This window comes from Musca vetustissima, unplaced genomic scaffold (assembly GCF_032173495.1).
Source record: "Musca vetustissima isolate MV318-11 ecotype Yass unplaced genomic scaffold, APGP_CSIRO_Mvet_v1 utg2955, whole genome shotgun sequence".
NCBI classification, from domain to species: Eukaryota; Metazoa; Arthropoda; class Insecta; order Diptera; family Muscidae; genus Musca; species Musca vetustissima.
The window spans coordinates 1-22,940 of NW_026887759.1; the positions used below are offsets into that span (position 1 = coordinate 1).

Genomic DNA, 22,940 nt, shown 5'->3' on the forward strand with positions numbered 1-22,940 from the left:
CGGTCCAGTCCGACTTTACTACTTTCTTTACCGGTTTAAATATGAAATATAAATTTAAAATTTTTTGTTTTGTATAATTTTGCATCTTCCCATAATTTCCCCCCCTCATCAGCTACTTACCATCAATCCTTAGAGATCCACCCTGAACAATGGTATAACGATTACCACTTTGTAGGGTGGTGCCATCACGATACCACTTAACGCGTGGTGTTGGATGTCCTGAAGCACGGCAGGGTAACATGGCAACACTGCCCTTGGGTAGAGTTTGATTTGAGGGGCCAATTTGGATGATGGGCGGTGGGGTATCGTCTACAGAGGTAACCTATGGCAACAATTTATTGAAGTGAAGTGATTTGATTAATACAAAGGAAAAAAAGATGAAGAAGAAGACGATGCAGAAAATGAGAGATTTTTTCACAAAGCACAAACACACACAAGCACACATATAAGTACTTATGTGATTGTTTCTGGGTTTGTCATGAGTGTGTGTTTTGGATCCCCTGACAACCAACCAACGTTGATTTGTCCTTCTCCCTGTCCCCTTTCTTACCTGTAAAAATGCTCGAATTGTTGTCGAATCGACAACACTAAACGCCGAACAGACATAATAGCCGGCATCATCCTTTTGTACACCATTGATTTGCAGAGTACCTTCAAGTGAAACATGTAAGTGGCCATAGGAGTTGTTGGGGAACATCAGAGTGCTGGAACCCTCTTTGGTCCAGAATACCGAGGGTGGTGGATTGCCATCGGCCACACAGGGAAATGAGGCCACACCGTTCAGGCCCACCTTTTTGTCTTGGGGTTTGACTATGAAGGTGGGAGGGGCTATAATGGAAAAGGGAGAGAGAGAGAGAGAGGAAAAGTAGAGAGCAGAAGAGAGAAAATACATTAAAAAATTACAAAATTAATTAAAACACCAGTTAACTTACCATGCACGGTCAACGAGGCCCTGGCACTGATTTGTCCCACCGAATTGAGAGCCTCACACACATAGGTGCCCTCATCCTCTGGCACAATGTTGAAAATTTCCAAACCTTTGTCGTCGGGCTGTATGCTTACTCTGGATACGGGTATATTGCCTTCTTCCTTTTTCCACAAAATCTTTGGTGGTGGATCACCACCCACCGAACAATGAAATGTTGCCGTTTGTCCAGCCAGCATGGTTAGGTCTTGAGGTTTTTTCATAAAATAGGGTTTAACTGGAAAGAAAGAGGAGGGGGAGAGAAGAGCAATTAAAGTTTTTTTGTTGCTGTTAAAATTAATAAAGTTCTGTTCTGTTAAGCCTTCTTATGTCCTGGTCACCACAGCCGACCCAGGGACAAGTACATATATTCTTAAGGTTTTGAAGAGTTTTTGTTTTGGCTCTTGTGGTCCAACGGTCGGTCGGTCGGACGTTCGTTGGTCACAATGAAACTTGAAATGTTAATATTGCTTAAGGTAAAGAAAAGTCGTAAACTTTTTCTTCAACATTGTTGGGGTACTTCTTTACATTTCGTTGTTCATCAGCACCCCAACATCCAGATATTCCACACACACAGCTGTAACATAGTAGAAGGAAATAAATGAGCCCCAGGTCTCAAGTTGTGGTCATCTATGGGGAAGTTTCAGAGAGGGAAGAAAAAAAAAACAACCAAGAAAAGAAAGAGGTAACCAACAAGCCAGCTGTTGGTTAATTGTACCTTCCTCCAACTCGCCCCCCATGGACCACAACAAAATAAGATTGTAAAAATTATACCACTAATGACTTACTAAGACTTATTGTTTTTCAACAAACATTTTTATTATACACAAAACAAAAGCAGGACAAACCTACACATACTCACTCTCACATATACAGGAAGGAAATGTGCAGAAAAGTTGAACTTACAAACACCAGCCACAACAGCTGCTTACATGAGAGGGAGAGAGAGTGGAAGAAAAAACGGAGACTGGCCAGGACAACAAAAATAGTTTTCCGTTTTTAATGAAATCTTGTTATGTGGCGGAGGTGAAGGCTACGGCGGAGGTTATGTAACAAAGTTAAAACTATTTGTTTATGTCACCGGAACAAGTGGTTGGTCAACAAATACTCTATTTTATTATTTTTTTGTTTTGGGTTTTTTAAGAACATTAAAACTTTGTATCCGGCAGTTGTTAACACACTACAACGCACAGTGACAATGATCCGAACAGATGGATGGGGAGAAAAAAAATCAAAAATAAATTTCATTTTGTCAAAAATTTGTTGAAAAGTCGAAGTAACTGAAGGGTTATTAACTTTGAAAAGGTGATAATAATTTCCAAGATGCAATATAATTACAAAAGACAGTGCATACTTTTAGGGTTTGCTAAGAATAGAGCAAATAGTGTAAAATATTTAAAATTAAATAAAAATGGTGCATACTTTTAGGGTTCGCAAAAAATATCTTAATCTTTAGGGTTCGCTTAATAAATATCTATTTTTCTGACAGAAACAATTTCAATAAGTTTTTCTTTCAATCAATTAAAAAATAATAATATTTAAACGTTTTTTACTTTATTAATTGTTTTTTATTTATAAAAAAAATTATAATTACAAAAATATTAAAAACCAGTGAGCGGAGCAATAGAGTCGGACGGGGTCGACCATACGATACCATACACAACTTCCACGGAACTCAAATTTTCTGCGGGTGTTTTTTTCCAAGCCTGGGCAATATTTCGTGATATTTCTTGCCCGATTAGAGGTTAACAGCAAATCTTCCTCACACTGACATATTTTCCGAATATTATGAGTATTCAGTACAGCTATTGTCCAGATTCCCTTCACCGTGGGTTGCGTTCGGCTTTTATTTGTGGTCTATAGATCGACTCGAAAATAACACAAAAAATTAAGTTTTCGGTCCATTTCATTCTAAAAATTATTATCTGATCATCACCGAAAATTATAGGCGTTGTCCCTGACTATAACTGGAACCTCATGGAACACTTCAAAGCGATCAGCGCTATAGTTCCGCTAGAGTGGTAATGGGTCACAAAATAATATACGAATACGGAGATACCTGTAAATATTTAGGTGTAACTCCCACATGCGACTACATACGACAATATAATGGGTATTAATTAAAAGGTCAACCACTCCTCTTGGATATGCTATCAAATTCTTGGGTCTTTGTTCTTCAGGGTTAAATATATACGCTATAAAATACAAATTTTGTCATTTTTCACACAAAAGTCAGGGTCCATTTGACCCGCTAAATATTGACCGATGTTTATCAAAACATACATGCTTATTCTTTGGCCCAATCCCCTTCTCCATGCAAAATGTCACGATGTTCGGGCCATTATTGCGGCCTCTGGAGCGACCAGAAAAACCGACAAAAATTTAGTATTTGGTCCATTTCATCTCCTAAATATTAACCGATGTTTCCAAAAAACAATAGGGGTCTTCATTGGCCAAAACACATCCTACATGCAAAATTTCGTGAAGATTGGTCCATAACTGTGGCCTGTATCGTGTTTACAAATTATAATGGACAGACGGACGGACGGACGGATCGACTCAGCTAGACGAGATATGACGATTGGTATACTAAAGGTCTAGCTCCAATATTTCGCGGCGTTACAAACTTTTGGGGCTGCACAAAGCTATAATACCCTGACAACATAGTTGTGTAGGGTCCATTATAATTTGTAAACACGACCCAGGCCACAGTTATGGACCAATCTTCACGAAATTTTGCATGTAGGATGGGTTCTGGCTAATCAAGACCCCTATTGTTTTTGGAAAAGATTGGTTAATATTCAGGGGATGAAATGGACAAAAAACTTTATTTGGCCCAAACACCGCGAATTTTTGCATGGAAAAGGGGATTGGGCCAAAGAATAAGGATGCCTGTTTTGATAAACATCGGTCAATATTTAGCGGGTCAAATGGACCCTCACTTTTGTGTGAAAAATTACAAAATTTGTATTCTATAGTGTATATATTTACCCCTGAAGAACAAAGACCCGAATAGTTGATAGCATATCCAATTATATGGTCGTATGTACTCAGATGTGGGAGTTACACTTAAATATTTACAGGTGCTAATGTATTCATATATTATATAGTCACCCATTACTACACTAGAGGGCGGAAATATAGCTCCGATCGCTTTGAAATTTTCCATGAGATTTCAGTTTTGGTCAATGACAACGCCTATAATTTTCGACGATGATCAAATAATGAAGTGGACCGAAAACTTAATTTGTTGTGTTTTTTTCAGTCGATGTATAGACCACAATTGAAAGTCAAACATCACAACAGAATATGTCAGTGTACGGAAGAGGTGCTGTTGACCTCTAATCGGCAACAGGGTGTAGATATCACGAAATATTGCCCAGGCTTGGAATAAACATCCACAGAAAGATACAGTTCCGTGGTAGTTGAGTAGGGTATCGTATGGTCGCCCCGTCCGACTATACTGCTCCGCTCACTGACTTAAGAAATATTATACTTTTTCTTATAAAATTAATTATTGGAAAAATAATTATAAATAAGACAATAATAACCAAAAATTGTGGTAAAAAATAAACACATTTTTTTTATAAAAATAATAAAAAAAACAATTAAAAACAAATGATATTTTATATTTTATTTTTTTTTTAATTAAAATTATAAAAACAAAATAGTTATAGATTAATTAATATTGTATTTTGTATAAGTTATAGATTTTTTAATTTATTTTAGATTTTTTATTTTAGACTTTTTATAAAAATTATAAAAAAAAATAATTTTTTTCTTAAAGTTTTTGAAAAATTTTCTTTTTCTACCTTTCTATTTATATATGAAATCTATGATATATTATTGTTTATATCTCAAAAAAAAACAAATACCCAAGATAACAAAACCCAAATCTTTGAAATTGTCATCAATATATCACGGTCCTACATACGCAACATATATCCCAAAATACTTCCTCTCCTCTGTCAAAATGCTCTCCGCGTATATTTATATAACATTACACTCGGTTGGATATCTAGCCATCTTGGCAATGTATCGCATAGCTTGCATGGATTCAAGGAAAATTGTTCATTCGCTCGCTGTTGGCGGCAGATACATTTCAAGTGGTTAGGACGGTGGGGGGTGGGGATGATGCCGGTGCAACACCATCATTGCTTGCAAGAGTTGAAAGTTTGGCGCCATCAGGGGAATTTCGTTTATTTTTCCAATACAAATATTTGTGATACGTTTTCCTTGGATATTTTCAATTTTTTTGCTCTCTGCCCTCCCCTCCTTTGCGCCTTGTTATCAATGCACTAAAAGATGCGGTGAATGATATGTTGACGATATCTTGTTGTGCCGCTGTGCCGGCATTGCCATTTAAAAATACATCGAGAGAAATTGTTATCACTGACGATGACTACGGAGACTTCGACAACGACATACAAAAACACGAACATGGAAAACTTTAAGCGCCATGGCTTTGGGTGTGGAAATATATGAAACAAAACCCCGAAATATATATTTCCCCACTTTTCCTCCTTTTCTGTCTGTCATGGTGTTATAAAATATCCATCTATGTTTTTTTGTTTTCTTTTTCATTTGTTTTGTTTGTTCAATTACGAATATGGCATTTTTAGCGTTATGTGTGTTTTGTCTTGTTATTGTTTTCTTTTTTGTTGTTGTTTGTTTGTGATTTTTCCTTTATTGTGGTTTATTTAACCAAATAAAATTGTTGGCTTTACACAGATTTTGCATGCAGACGAAATAATAAACACAACAAGTGGAGGAAGAGTGAGTTTTAGAGAAATTGTTTTATGTTTCATTGACTTGGGGAGAAAAAAGGTAATAGAAAATTATTTTATAAGAAAATCATCGTATTTTTTATATACACTTATATATATGGGAAATTACAAAAATCTTTTAAATTCCTTGAAACTAAGGTTTGCATGGTTATAACTCGCGAAATATTAACATATTGCCTATAATTTAAATTCTTTTCTATATAATGAAGTGTTCTTGTACAAAATCTTAAAATATTGGTAATAAATAATAAGTTGCGTGGAAACTGTGATGGTGGTAATGTAAAAAAAATGGGTGAAAATATGTTGAAGCGAACGAGTTTTTTTTTTGTGTTCTTTCCTGATTTGTGGCTAAAGTACACAACGCACGCATATGTGATCAGTGACTAAGTTACAGAATACCCCATGGACAATATGGTTCTAATGTATGATTTTTCGATATAATCACTGCATCCACCCAAAAAAGATTCTGACATTTTGAAGACGGATTTTCGGTATTTTTTTAATTTTTCTTATAATTAGGATGCGCATCCAGATAATGGACTAAACTGATTATAGGATTATAGAACTCGTGAATTTGCTTCGTTTAGTGTATATCTCATGAATGTGCTCACCGTAGCTTCTCTGCAATTGGGTTCCAAAGACGAAAATTTGGTGCGTAAATTTTTTATAAAAAATATATTTTTTGGGTCTAAAATTTCCGTGGAACCCCGCCTGATTTTAGTTTTTTTACTTGCCGGATCTAATGAGCCCATCCATGTTCAATTCCGCCAAATAAAACGGCGGATATAGGTACCATGAATGTGGGAAAAACTGCAAAAACTTATTTTGACAGATTCGCGTATATAATCGCGTTTTTCTTCGAATTGATTTCACATACATTCATTCTTGTGTTATCATATTCGCGAATCATGGTTAAAATAGGTCAAAAATATATCGATACGCGAATAATATGCGTATTTTATCCAAAATCGATTGTGGAGGCACATCCGCGGTTCTTAACCGATCCTTTTAAAATAGGTGTCCTTTTGTGTATTTTCATAGGAGATTACTAAAATCTGATGCGCATAAAAGTCGTATGCACGTTGCGTGATTTTTAGTTATTTTTAGGTTTTTTGCATAGTAAAGTGCATCGAGCGGCACACTTTGACCGCTAAATTAAACATCGAAAAATTCATAATTATTAAAAGAAATTGAGTCGGTTTATACGAAAACCGCATGCGCATCAACTGATTTCAACCAATACGCGAATTGCATGCCTTTAAATATTGATAATTTTTATGTAATGTAACTGTAATATATTTAGTCATTTTTACAGTCGAAACTGTTATCAGATGAATATACCAATATTTAATAATCATCTAAATGAATTTGAAGAAAAAAGCGTCGCATATTTTAGAAGATTAAGGCAAAACCGTATTCCCTTAACCATACTAAAAAAAAAATCGAAAATTCAAAAAACATTTCGATTTAATTAAAAAAGTAATTTATTTTATTTTCAGATGTCTTCATGCTTCAATTTGTTTTTCGCGACAATTTAACCAAATTTCAATGTGATTTGACTAGTACTGCAAAGAAAACAAATGTGTTTAACCATTTGTGACGAAATTCGCGAATTACAACAAATAGGAATTAATTTAATTTATATTTGAAATACAAGATTTAAAATCGCTATAACTATTGTGCGCAGCATCCGAATTTGTGAACGCGAACATATTTCGAATCAGCATAGTTTTCTTAACCTATGTACCAAAAATCATGAATGTGCCCGCAAAAAATTTTTTAAAATTTTTTGTTATGGAATTTTAAAAGAATTTTGTAATTTCCCATATATATATTAATTTTTACAATTAATGAAGTTTATAGAAATGACGTTCTTTATAAAAAAAAAGTATTTTAATTATATTTTTACAATTAATGATTTTTCTTATAAAAACTCTGTAATTTTGTTTTAATTTAATATCTAATATTTTAAACAAAAAAAATATATAAATAATATTCTATATTTTCTTTAAAGCCACGATTCTTCCAAATCTCCTATGATAGCTATCGCCACTACAAAGTTTCCAAATTACCGGGCTATTAATTTAAACGCTTTACGATTATTAGATAAATATATTGACAAAGCCAATGCAAGGAACATGAGTAAAAGGAGGAAGAAGTATGTCGCACAGATTGGTTAGATTGTCATAAAAGATTTCCACTGCACATTTGAATTTTTTTCCTAACTCAACACAGATATAAAAATATATGAAGAAAGAGGGATGGGGGAACTAGCGTGAGAGTATATTAAAGCCACATGTTTTTATTACAATTCAGGAAATAATTCTGGTGACATTTGGATTTGGATTATTTAGTTTAGTGTTTGTGGTGGTGGTATTATGATTTTGCTCCAGTTTTTTGTCTTCTTCTTCAAGAGTTTTCATGAATCTGCCTTCATTTAAATGTTGAATATTTGTCTTTATGTCGTATAAGAAAATATCTTCTATTAGTTTTTTCTTATTCTACAGTAAAAAATCGTGCAAAATCCTGCTGTGCATCTTCTATTTTTTATGCTGTTGTTTTTATTTGTTATTGTCACAGTTGTTAGCTTTTCGAATATTGTTTGAAGTGATTTTCATTTCTTTGAGTGCTAGAATTTTTTTTTTTTTTTTTCATATTTGGTAGTTATGTTTGGGATTTTGATTTTTATTTGATTGTTCTTTTTTTTTGTTTGTTTGCCTTAGCAAGACTCTGGAACTGATGTGGCAATGTCACTGTATAAAGTAGAGGAAGTCTAAAGTCTGGCTATAAGATGCACAGGATTTTTGTGTGAACTTCAAAATAGTTCAATTTTATGTGAAGAGGATGATGGCAGTTCTTTTGTTTGCAAGTAGTCTAGATTGTGGGTATTTGAAGTAATTCTAAAGACGATTTTTATTGCGTCTTTAGAATTACTTCAAATTACCCACAATATAGACTATTTGCAAACAAAAGAACTTCCATCATCCTCATATTTTTTGAATATTTTTTTGAAAAAAAAAGAAAACATTTATTTTTATACCATACACAACTATGTTGTCAGGGTATTATAGCATTGTAACGCCGCGATATATTGGTTCTAGGCCCACCTTTAAGTATACCGATCGTTATATCTCGACTAGCTTATCTAGACATGTGTGTCGTCCGTCCGTCCGCCCGCCCGTATGTCCATTATAATTTGTCAACAGGCCGCAGTTATGGACCTACCTTCACGAAATTTTGCATGTAGGATGGGTTCTGCCCAATGAAGACCCCTATTGTTTTTGGTAAAGATCGGTTAATATTTAGGGGATGAAATGGACCAAAAACTAAATTTTTGTCTGATTTTCTGGTCGTTCTAGAGCAGGGTTAGCCAACAATACATATGCAAACTCTTATGATTGTGTTGGACACAGGCATAGATCCGTTGGGAGAGTAATTTTCGCTCTCTCGGTACAGATGCACTGTTCACTATTGCATTAACATATACGTAATGCATTACCAAGCATACGACATGTTCGATGTCGAGAATAATGTTGAGTTTGAACAATGAAATGTGATTGTATTGGTACTCTCCCAAACCGCCCCTGGGCGCCTGTTTGGTGAACAGTGGTCTAGAGGCCGCAATTATGGCCCAAACACAGCGAATTTCTACATGGAGAAGGGGATTAGGCCAAAGAATAAGCATGCCTGTTTTGATAAAGATCGATCAATATTTCGCTGGTCAACTGGACCCTAACTTTTGTGTGAAAAATTACAAAATTTTTATTCTATAGCGTATATATTTACTCCTAAATGACATAGGGCTGAGAAGTTGATAGTATATCCAAGAGGAGTGGTTGATCTTTAAATTGATACCAATTTTATTGTCGTATCTACTCGGATGTGGAAGTTACATTTAAATATTTATAGGTGCTTACGTACTCAGATATTATTTAGTAACACATTACCACACTAGAGCCGGAAAGACAGCACGGATCGCTTTGAAATTTTCCATGAGGATTCAGGAATGGTCAAGGATAACGCCTAATTTTCGGTGATGATCAGATAATAATATTGGGATGAGGTGGACCGAAAACTTAATTTTTTGTGTTTTTCTTAGTCAATATATAGGCCACAATTGAAAGTCGAACACCATAACACAACTCACCATGAAGGGAATCTGGACAAGTAATTAGAAGGGATTTATTGAATATTAGTAATATTAGTTGACCTCTAGTCGATCAAGAGTGTGCAAATATAGCGAAGTATTTTCCATGCTCAGAATATATAACCACAGAAAGTTAGATTTTCGTGGAAGTTGTGTAGGGTATCATATGGTCGGCCCGTCCCACTATACTGCTTTGCTCACTGGTTTATTCTTAAAATTATTATTTGTTTTTTCAAATATATTTTTTCCCAAAAATATATATATTTTACATAGAATTTGTCAGTTAAGTTACATTTTACACCTTTTGCAAGACAAAATATTTAACCTTAGAAGTCAAAAAAAAAATATATAGCCTAAAAGTATGCAATGTTTTGTGTTCATAAAACCTTCCAAATTTTCCTCTTCAAGAAAAAAAAGTGTGTCCCTTAGTCAATCATTTCCATCCATCAAATATTCACAAAGCCCTCATCAACTATTCCCACGAAATCATAAATGTTAACAGCTTCCGGCGTTAGCCACACCTACACGCACACACGCGCGTTTACATGTGTCAGCAGCAAATGACCGACCGGTAGCATTCCCCCGAACTACCTACGACGACGAAGGCATCATCAAAACATAATGGTCATCTCTTTACAGCAACACAATCCGCAAAGGCAATTTTACCGCATCTTAACAAACCTGATCACGTTTAGGTACTATGTACATCGCCTTCTCCTTCCACTCCAACATACGAACACATTTCCGAGAAGTAGTATCATTCATATTTTGTATACAAAGGGAATGAGAGAGAAAGAGAGGAGCAACAAAACAATATTCCCTAAACGTTAGGTTCGATGATGATGTCCGCCGTTCGTTCTTTTTACCGTTGTAGAATATCAAATCACTTGTATCATCATCACTTCAATCAAACCGTAGTGGACTCTCGTGTTTTTGTATGACAGTGAGTACATGTGTAGGTGTGTGTATACAACTTACCTTCGACAATTAGTTTAGCATAACTGGACTCTCGGGTACCGACAATATTTTGAGCGATACACTTATAGTTGCCCTCATCAATTGGTTCAACGTTGCTTATCAATAAATTGCCACCATCGACAATGCGTATACGTGATGTGGTTCCATAAGATTTTGTCTTCAAATCGTCCAGAGGCACACCGTCCTGTGGGTGTTAGTTTTTTTCGGCGATGATGAAACGAAGAATGTTGAAGAGAAAAAAAGAAGGGAAGAGAGAAAAAAATAAACATGAGTATGAGAGGTGATATTTTTGGGGGTTATCATTTCTGAAATGTCTTATATTTGTTTTATGGTTTATTTTCATATAAATATGTATGTATGTGTGTGGGTGTGTAGATATATTTCGGTTATTATTTTTTTTTTTTGTTTGCACTACTACTGCACTTATGAGAGTTATAAAATTTCATATGCGCCATAAGTCATGCATCATAAGTATTGAGAATTGGATTTCTTTCGAATGGAAAAAATAAAAGAAAAGGATCATCGCACAAATGGCTGGCTTCTTTTTAAGTCAAATTTAGTTTGTTGACGAACGGAATATTTTTTTTGAAAGCTTTGATAAATATTTTTGAAACATATATGGTAATATCATTGAAAGTTATTCTAGGACCCTTTCAAGATTATTCTTAAAATATAATTAGGGACTATTGTAAAAAAAATATTTTTTCTATTTTAGTGATTTTTATACCCTACACAACTATGTTGTCAGGGTATTATAGCTTTGTGCAGCCCCAAGAGTTTGTAACGCCGCGAAATATTGGCCCTAGACCCACCTTTAAGTATACCGATCGGTATATCTCGACTAGCTGAGTCGATCTAGACATGTGTGTCCGTCCGTCTATTATAATTTGTAAACACGATACAGGCCACAGTTATGGATCAATCTTCCCGAAATTTTGCATGTAGGATGGGTTCTGGCCAATGAAGACCCCTAAAGGTCGGTTAATATTTAGATGATAAAATGGACCAAAAACATTATTTTTGTCTGATTTTCTGGCCGCTCCAGAGGCCGCAATTATGGCCCAAACATCGCGAATTTTCACATGGAGAACGGGATCGGGTCAAAGAATAAGCATGCCTGTTTTGATAAAGATCTGTCAATATTTGGCGGATCAAATGGACCTTGACTTTTGTGTGAAAAATTCTGGCCGCTCCAAAGGCCGCAATTATGGCCCAAACATCGCGAATTTTCACAAGGAGAACGGGATCGGGTCAAAGAATAAGCATGCCTGTTTTGATAAAGATCTGTCAATATTTGGCGGGTCAAATGGACCTTGACTTTTGTGTGAAAAATGACAAAATTTCTGTTCTATAGCGTATATATTTACACCTGAAGGGCATAGACCCCAGAAGTTGATAGTATATCCAAGAGGAGCGGTTGACCTTTAAATTGATACCAATTATATTACTGTATGTACTCGGATGTGGGAGTTACACTTAAGTATTTGCAGGTGTCTACGTATTCAGATATTATGTATTAACCCATTACCACACCGGAGGGTCCACCCTCTGGCTGATCGCTTTGGAATTTCCATGAGGTTTTAGTTCTCGTCAAGGACAACGCCTATATTTTCTGTGATGATCAGATAATAATTTTGGGATGAAGTGGATCGAAAACTTAATTTGTTGTGTTTTCAAGTCGATCTATAGGCCAAAATTATAAGCCGAACATGAAAACACAACCCACGGGTAATGGAATATGGACAAGTACCGAATGTTAGAAATATTCGGAAAATATGTCAGTGTAAGGAAGATGTCCTTTTGACCTCTAATCGGGCAAGAGGGTGCAACTATCACGAAATATTGCCCAGACTCGGAATAAAAATCCGCAGAAAGTTAAAGCTACGTGATAGTTGTGTAGGGTTATCGTATGGTCGGCCCCGTCCGACTATACTGCTCCGCTCACTGGTTTTAAATATATATTTTCAATGTCTATCTAGACAGATAGAATGTTTAAGAACATTTTTGGAAATTCTAGCTATAAGCCTTGTTGTATCGGCCATATTTTAAAATATATTTAGTCTATTTTTATACCCTCCACCATAGTATGGAAGGTATATTAGTTTTGTTTTTCCGATCCTATAAAGTATACATATTCTTGATCAGCGTAAAATTCCGAGACGATCATGCATGTCCGTCTGCCTGTTGTAATCACGAATTGCGATAGATCGCCAAAATTTTGTAGTCTTTTGTCTGCAGGTAGGTCAAGTTCAAAGATAGGCTACGTTTAGGCATAGCTCCTTAAAATACCGAAAATTGGGAGTACCCCTATACCCCCAATTTTCGATATTTTGAGGTTCTTGAGCGCGTTTTCAACTGAATTCGCTGAAATTTGGTACATTGAGTTATTATTGTTTACCAAATCACTCCACCAAAAATTTTAAATATGGGTCCATTTTTTCGCATAGCCCCCATATAAGTGGTACACCCAATATTTGCGGAATTGTTGGGGTTTTTATCGCAATTTTTGACCGAACTCGCTGAAATTCAGTACGTTGGGTTCTTATTGTGTAGCAAATTTCCGTACTAAAAATTATACATATAGGTCCATTTTTTCGGATAGCCCCCATATAAGGGTACCCCAAATTTTCGGTATTTTAAGGTTCTTGAGCGCGTTTTTCAAATTAATTCACTGAAATTCGATACATTGGGTTCTTATTGGGTAACAAATCTCAGTACTAAAAATTATAAATATAGGTCCATTTTATCGCATAGCCCCCATATAAGGGTACACCCAATTTTGCGGAATCTTTGGGGTTTTTATCGCATTTTTCGATCGAATTTGCTGAAATTTGGTACTTTGGGTTCTTATTGGATAGCAAATCCCCGTGCTAAAAAATATAAATATAGGTCCATTTTTTCGGATAGCCCCCATATAAGGGTACCCCCAATTTTCGGTATTTTAAGGTTCTTGAGCGGGGTTTTCAACGGAATTCGCTGAAATTTGGTACATTGAGTTATTATTGGTTAGCAAATCACTTCACTAAAAATTTTAAATATGGGTCAATTTTTCGCATAGCCCCCATATAAGGGTACACCTAATTTTGCGGTCGCATATGGTAGCATATCTTCCTACCAAAAATTATAAATGTTCACCCCCTTTTAGGGGTAGTTCTCATATAACCTCCTTCTTATGTTAAAACAGTTAGCTGATTAGTTCCATGTGTTGGGGTTGTCCCCATGTAGGCGTCTTCTACCATAGTATAGGGGATATTCATTACACGAAATAGTCAGTTTTACCCTACAAATTATGGAATTCTATCGTGATAAAAAAACTCCAAGCTGACGATAATGAAATATATCGGCCAGCAATTAGGCATCTTCCACATATAATTATGACTCCTGAAGCAAAGAATTGAGACACAAAACAAAAATATTGGGTTCGAAATTGACATATGTCGGTCATTAATTGGACATAGCCCTCATATAAATATAACCCCAAATATTCGCTAAATCTTAAAATAAATTCTAATATTTATTTCCACATTTAAAATCCACATTGTCATGCAACATCATGTCTACGTAGTTTTTACTTTTTTTAAGAAGAAATAAAAAAACAACATAAACAATTGAAGTATTATTCAAATTCCATTCCATTTTGTATTTTTGCCATTTGTTTTTGGAAATAAATTTTGCATGACATTTCCATTTTTTGGCGAAAGTCCTAACTCCATCCCATCCTTTATTATTTGGATTGGTGCACACACACAGGTGTCGTTAACCAAAACAAAATGGAAAATGAATATAGAATTTTATTGCATATTTTTCAGGGGAGAGAGAGCCAGTATAAAAATAAAGTGGTATATGTATGGGGGGCGGCTCGAGTTTAGAGGAAATTTAGAGAGAAAAATAAGAAAATCATATTTATGTTGAGCAAAGAAAGCAAAGGATACTCTCCGTTTAAATCATTTGCAATGATATTATTTTTACCCCTTAAGGTATGCAATATTATGTGTTATTTGATTGAGCTTTATGGTATACACCTGTAGTTAAGAAGAACGAATGATATTTGTTTTTGCTTCCTGGTAGGGAGGCAGCCGGGCGGGCGATGTTTTATGCATGACATGAATATGCGTTACGGATGCGATGGGAAATCATGCATCCCATTTTTGAAAATAACAGCAGGGATAATGTGATATGTGTGGGTGTGTGTGCAACATAATAACAACAAAATGATACTGTTCTCCGCACACATATGCATATTTACATATCTACTTAATAATGTCTCATATATGTGTACACACACACATACATATTGTAATACTACAAAAAAAAAACAAATGGCATTTCAGTCAGCCATTCCATCGTCCTCTAAGTATGTTAGAAGAACAGCAGCAGTAGCAACAACAAAAACTTACCTTCATCCATATTAATGTTGGCTCCGGAATACCTTTTGGTGGCCCACATTCCAACAATGCTGTTTCGCCTTTAGCCACCCGGGTATCCTTTGGCTGTGCGCGAAAATCATCCCGTAAAACTGTAACGAGAGAAGATGATGAAAAGAGATGAGCGGTGGAAAAAAAAACCGGAAAATATTTACATAAAAAAATGTCATAAATGAAAAACCCCCATCTAGAAGGGAGTAGGAGGAGGGAAAAATAATGCAAAGGACTATTATTTTTCTCATACATATCTCCCTAGCAGATGCTAGGATATTTAGTTTCCTGTAATACTCAACACAAACACGAAGAGGAGAAAAACTGAATTGAAAGGGGAAAAAATTATGTTAGCTAATGTCGTTTGGATATTTTCCAAAAAGACACACACACACATTTGTATGCAGCGCCATCTGTTGGCTATCTAGTGGTATAATTCTTTCTTTTTGTTGCAACCATTTGTTTGAAATTAAAATTATGAAATGTTGGTGGAGAAAACAAAATACATATGAACAAATTACCCCCCAAAAGTAGGCCACAAAAACACAAACAACATGTATGCCTTTTCTAGGCTGGGTATTTAATTTGCAAACATGGCTAGTTGACCTAAATGTATGCAACAATATATATGAATATTATAAATATTGCTCAGCATTTTAGGAAAGTAAAAAATGAAAGCTTAGCCTAAACATATGTTACAAATAATTTTTCAGTTTTTTTTGTTTGTTTTGTAATTAGCCTAAAATGTGGCCTATCATCTTTTCTCATAGCCTACTTTCAGGTTAATTTGACAAAAATTAAAATATTTGTAACATATGTTAAGGCAAAGCTTTCACATTTCTTATTCCACGTCAAAGCCAAGAGTTGGAAAAGAGAAAAAGTTAATTCCATTTAATTAAAATCCCTAAAACTATACTATTAAATTAAAATTCAAAAAAAGCCTACCAATCTCTTAATTTTTTTAGTTGAACATTAACATGCGAAGTTATATGGCAATAAATTCTGCACATCAGAAAAGTATACCTCCTATTTATACATTACAATAAAGTCAACTATGATCCTAAAAGTATGCCCTTAAATACCAAAGTTATGTGTGACACAGCTGATTATCTACATTAATTTGAAAAACTGTTTTTTTTAATTAACTTAAAATGGGGGCTATGAGAAATCATTGTCATTTTTGTTTTCGTTTCCTGGTAGGGCGGCGATTTTTTTCATTGCCTACTTTCAGGTTAATTAAATTATTTATAACATATGTTAGGCCTAAGCTTTAATTTTTCTTACTCTCCGACAAAGCTAAGAGGTGGAAAAGGTGGGATAATTTATTCAATTTAATTACAATCCCCAAAACTATACTATGAAATCAAAAATTCAAAAACCAACAGGAAACATTAATATTCCTCTTCTTCTGTTAATTACTTCAGTTTAACATTAACATACGAAATTATATGGCAATAAATTCGGCACAGAAAATGGTAATAAGTAGAGATGGCAGAAACGAAATACCTTCTCTTTATACATTTTGATAAAACCAACTATTTTTGTGATCCTAAAAGTATGCAATGAAATATGCCAAAGTTGTGTGTGTGTATATGGAACAGCTGATATCTGAGTATATCTACATTAATTTGAAAAATTGTTTCTAGAAAATCTCTTGCATATTCATATTCGTGGCATATTCATTCATTAGTACTTTTAATTATATGCTAACCTCAAAAAAATGCTGCACATGACTGAACATGTTATATAGTTTTAGGTGAAATTTTGCAGAATACAAATTTTAGAGAAAAAAATGTAGAGGCATAAAGAAAATAAATGTTGAAAAAAATTGTGGCTGTATTCTTGGTTTTGATTGTTGATAGATAGTAGCTCGCTCATTTGAATGATAGCATAAAAACACAGCCTTGAAAATAGGCAACACAATTTCTTCCGTGCCTAATAGTATGCAACATATAATTTGTAATGCTAAAATAATGTTTTAATGTGTGGCAAATAAATGTTGAAAGGCAAGTGGGAGAAGGGAGGAAACCCTATATTTTTTTGGGGGAAATTTATTAGCCATAACATATCGCATTTTTCAATAAGCGGTGTTATTTAGAAAAAAAAAACACTGAGATACAGTTGTTTATTTCATAACGAAGATCATACTTTTGGGAGGATGTTAAATGAAAATATTACGGCATATAGAATTTCATTGGGAGTCTATTTTCTCAAGATAATATACTTTCTGAGAAATTTACTGACGAAAACATATCGAATTTATGCAATAAGCAGTGTTATATAGGTATTCGGAGAAAAATGAAGATACATATCATCCAACTGCCCACCATGAACTCGTTTGTGGGACCATAAAAGATGAAAAATTTTGCAATGGTAAAATGGTTGCCCTATGTCATCGATAATCTCGTGAAATCCATCCAGGCTGGTCTAAAACTGATGCTGAGTTCTTGAAAGATAAAATCGCAAGGTGTAAATTACAAGATCACGATGGTCAATTGTGATTGGATTTTCGAGAGATAAAAGGCTCGAAAAACTATTCTCAGCAAAAGAACAATGGTTTCGTCGCTGCTGTGACATATATAGCGCCGTCCTGTTAAAAGTAAACTTTTGTCCAGATCAATACCATCCAGCTCGGAACATTTAAAAATCATTCATCATTTCTCCAAACTTCATTTTTGAAAAAAAAAATAGGTTCAATGTCTTCCACTAAACAGCAGATGGAGAGGTTTCTCAATAACAGTTTATGGGGGTTTCCGAGCCCGATTTGCCACAATTTTGTGTGTTGACGCAGCTACTGAGGTGGACATGTTGTGCTGAAGTCCAAAGTTTACAGTTGCATCATGTTTATACACTCAGCCTAACGGCTAATGATAATTTAGTTGATTAAAGCACGATCATTCATGAAAAAAGTTACAGATTTTATTGAAATTTTGAACATTGTAATATTCCTTCCAAACTTCGAAGACTATTGGTACGCTCCCACCCAAAAATTGTGCTCATAGACCTAATTTTCTAATGGCCAAGAATGGGGAACAAGTGGACGATGGACGATGAAAACATGCGAATAATAATTTCTTGTCTTTGGGGACCCCTATCTAAAGCCTTATGAACGATATTTATGTAGAATATTTGGAGGTTAAAAAACCCCTCCTTGTGGAAGGAGGATATATTTTAGAAAAATATTTCTCATTCGATTTGACTGAAGACAGGACATCTCAAAAATCAACTGCAAAAGCTACAAACAAATATATAAAACTTTTGCCTTATGAACTTTAGAGTTACCAGGAACAAATTCATCACGCCATAACTCAAATTCTTGACCTATAGCAATTTTTATACCCTACACCACTATGTTGTAAGTGTATTATAGCTTCATGTGAACCAAGAGTTAACCAGTGAGCGGAGCAGTATAATCGGACGGGGCCGACTATATGATACACTACACAACTACCACGAAAAGCAAACTTTCTGCAGTTCTATATTCTGAGCCTGGGCAATATTTCGTAATATCTGCACCCTTTACCTTTACCGATTATAGACCAACAACTCCACTTTCTAACCCTGGCATATTTTCCAAATTTTTGTTAATAAAAAATTGGTCACTATAGTTTTCGGTTGATTTGACCCTCGGAATATTGATCGATCATCATCTAAACAGCCGCTCTAAGTATTTGGTCAGATCCCCTTCACCTTGTAAAATATTTGATGTTCTGCACATAATAATTGCCACTAGAGCGACTAGAAAATCTGACAAAATTAAAGTTTTCGGTTCATTGCACCCCCTGAATAAAATCTCAACTTCACCGAAAACTATAGGCGTCGTCCTTGACCATAATTGGAACTTCATGTATAATTTCAAAGCGATCAGCGCGACATTTCCGTCCTCAAATGGAGTAATAGTAATACTATGCACATAGTCACCTTTACCTAATTACGTATAACTCCCACATCAGAGTACATACAGCCATATAATTTGTATCAATTTGAGGGTCAACAACTCCTCTTGGATATACTACCAACTTCTCGGATATCTGTCCTTCAGGAGGAGGTATATACGCCCCAGAATAACAATTTTGTAATTTTTCACACAAAAGTCAGGGTCTATTTGACCCGCTAAATATTGACCGATCTTTATCAAAACAGGCATGCTTATTCTTTGGTCTAATCTCCTTCTCCATGTAAAATTTCGCGATATTCGGACCATAATTGCGGCCTCTGGAGCGACCAGACAAAAACCGACAAAAAATTTGGTCCATTTCATACCCAAAATATTAACCGATCTTTACCAAAAACAATAGGGGTCTTCATAGGGCAGAACCCATCCTACATGCAAAGTTTCGTGAAGATTGGTCCATAACTGTGACCTGTATCGAGTCTACAAATTATAATGGACAGACGGACGAGATATGACGATCGGTATACTTAAAGGTGGGTCTAGGACCAATATTTCGCAGCGTTTCAAACTCTTGGGGCTGCACAAAGCTATAATACCCTGACAACATAGTTGTGTAGGGTGTAATAATGAACCGAAATAATGGTCATAGACCTACCTTTTAGTACACCGATCGTCATATCTCGACTAGCTGAATCGACTTAGACATGTGTGTCCATTATAATTTGTAAACACGATACAGGCCACAGTTACGGATGTGGGGCAGGTTCTGGCCAACGAAGACCCCTATTGTTTTTTGGTAATGATGGGTTAATATTTAGGGGATGAAATGGATCAAAAATTATATTTTTGTCAGTTTTTCTGGCCGCTCTAGAACCGGACATGACGAGATAGATATAAGGGAGATAGAGATAAGGGTTTGACTAATACGCAATGAAAAAGTACTTTTTAGGAAAAAAAAGAACCGGTTTTCCAAATTTTTGAACCTGATAGTCAGATAATTGTTTGTTTACTAGCATTCTTATGATATACATATAAAGTATTGAAACCGGATTGATTATCGGAATATCCGGTTCAAAAATTCAGAAAACCGGTTATTTTTTTCTTCGAAATTACTATTCTACATAATATGAAATATACTAAATTTTATAAAGCTATCTCTCTAGGTATAATAGGGTCGGTAGCAAAAAAAAAAAAAAATTAACATGCCATATCTCCGAACATTGACCTATGGCGATTTTTTCCACCTGGAGTTTTCAAATACTAACCATGATCTTATTAATTTTTTTTTATATTGATTAGTTAGTAACAATAATCGATAACAATTATTTATAGTTCAAATTGTTATCAATAAAAATTTTCAGTATGAAAAAATGCAATATTTTATGGAAACCCCCATATTGACCCCAGTATAAAATTCCAAAGAAAAAACCTCTAGATGTAGTGAGTGCAAGAAGTAAGACAACAATAAGAGCAACAACAACAACAAATACTATCACTACAAACGACCGCCCGCAGTGTTATCAATCAGCGGTGGTGATAGTGATTCCACAACTGGAAAAAAAAGTAAACACCATCCCAGTCAGACAGGCAGTGAAGCATAATCCAGCCATAGCTTCGAAGTCATGCAATCTGCAGCATCATCGACAACATCATCATCGGCATTGTTTTACCCTAGGAAAATGTGAAATGTTATTCGATGTTTAGCATTTACACTTCGCGGCTGGCAGCATCATCATCAAGGGGCACACACACACATACACACAAATAGAACTTTGAAGAGAGAGATAATCATAAAAATAACAACAAAACCAACAACAATATAAGAAAAAAAACACATCTTCAGAGGCAATACCAGCATCCGCCACAATAAAAACAATGTCTCCTACAACTTTATTGTAAAACGACACTAGACGGCTGACTATAATCCACTGTTGTTAAAAAAAAACAACTCCTATACAAATCTACTGAAGGGGATGGAGGGGGCGGGGAGTGTGATCATCATAATGATCATTATTTTATATCTTCATCATCACCTTTTCTCTCCTTGAATTTGTCATCCATCTTATTTTTTACATCTTCATGTTGATGGGTTTTCAAATAGAGTTCCTTTAACTTCTTCTTAGTCTGCAATTGAACATTTGTAGGTGTAGGTGTAGAAAAAAATTATGGATTCATCTTTAGAGGGAACAAAAACATGTGTGTGTGTGTATTGTTGTTGTCGACAGTCATAACTCTGGAGCTAATATTCCGAAGTGTGTTCAGGGGCTAATTTTAAAATAACATGATCTCGTGTAAGGTTCATCTGTCTGATGAAGATGTGGTGGACGATGATGTCAAGTGGCAATCTCCGCACAGGGAAATACCAAACCAAGTCAATGAGTAGCTGGGAAGTTGAAAGTGTCAACATTGTCACCGCTTCATCAGTGATGTCAGCAAGAAATATGTTTTTGTACTAAAAAATAAATAGGGAATATTTTTTTCTACAGAAAGAAAAAAATATTATGGATAATATTTGTTTAAAATAGGAACTCAAGGCTGTCGAAGAACTTATTCGACCTAGGCATGTGTGTTCGTCCGCCAGTCTGTGCTTTAAAATTTGTAAACACAGTACAGGCCACAGTTAAAGACCAGTTGTGACGAAATTTTGACATCAGGAACTCGAAAAATCGAAGATTCTATCGAGCTCCAGATTGAGTTTTTGATGGTCCGGCAGGTCATTGGACCTCTATTACTCGGAAAAATACAAGTGTCCACCATATGAAATGTCTTAAAAACAAATTAAAACCAGTGAGCGGAGCAGTACAGTCGGACGGGGCCGACCATATGATACCCTACACAACTTCCATGAAAATCTAACTTTGCGTTATTTGCACCCACTTGAAACCTGATTAAAGGTCAACAAATATTACTAATATTCAGTAGACGAGGGATGTACTTATCCAGATTCTCTTTACCGTGGGTTATGTTGTGATGTTGGGCTTTCAATTGTGGCCTATAGATCGACTCAAAAAAAAAAATGTTAAGTTTTCGGTCTACTTCATCCCAAAATTATTATCTGATCATCACCGAAAGTTATAGGCGTTGTCCTTGACCATAACTGGAATCTCATGGAAATTTTCAAAGCGATATATATATATATATATATATATTTCTATATTTCCGCCCTCTTGTGTGGTTTTGGGTTACTAAATAATGGGTGTATACGTAAGCACCTGTAAATATTTAAGTGTAGCTTCCACATCTGAGTACATACGACCATCCAATTGGTATCAAGTTAAAGGTCAAGCACTCCTCTTGAACATACTATCAACTTCTCGCGTCTAGGGTCCTTCATGGGCAAATATATACGCCATAGAATACAAATTTTATCGTTTTTCACACAAAAGTCAGGGTCCATTTGACCCGCTAAATATTGACCGATCTTTATGAAAACAGGCATGCTTAATCTTTGGCCCGATCCCCTTCTCCATGTAACATTTCGCGATGTTCGGGCTATAATTACGGCCTCTGGAGCGACCAGAAAAACCGACAAAAATTTAGTATTTGGTCCATTTCATCCCCTAAATATTAAGCGATCTCCACCAAAAACAATAGGGGTCTTCATTGGCCAGAACCCAACCTACATGAAAAATTTCGGACACACATGTCTTGATCGACTCAGCTAGCCGAGATATGCCAATCAGTATACTTAAAGGTGGGTGTAGGACCAATATTTCGCGGCGTTACAAACTTTTGGGGCTGCACAAAGCTATAA

At 35.3% G+C, this 22,940-nt stretch overlaps 1 protein-coding gene across 1 annotated transcript in view; it reads right to left on the reverse strand.

Moving 5' to 3' along the window:
* Positions 1-120: 120 nt before the first annotated feature.
* LOC133335467 (roundabout homolog 2-like) overlaps positions 121-22,940 on the reverse strand; it is a gene marked incomplete at its 3' end in the record, with an annotated part of 39,385 nt that continues 16,565 nt past the window's right edge. Inside the window, exons 4-8 of the mRNA XM_061543740.1 lie at positions 15,274-15,392; positions 10,877-11,060; positions 933-1,202; positions 551-828; positions 121-322 (exon numbers count right to left, since the gene is read on the reverse strand). Of these exons, the coding sequence (XP_061399724.1) occupies positions 121-322; positions 551-828; positions 933-1,202; positions 10,877-11,060; positions 15,274-15,392 (1,053 nt within the window). The remainder of the gene's footprint in view (positions 323-550; positions 829-932; positions 1,203-10,876; positions 11,061-15,273; positions 15,393-22,940) is intronic.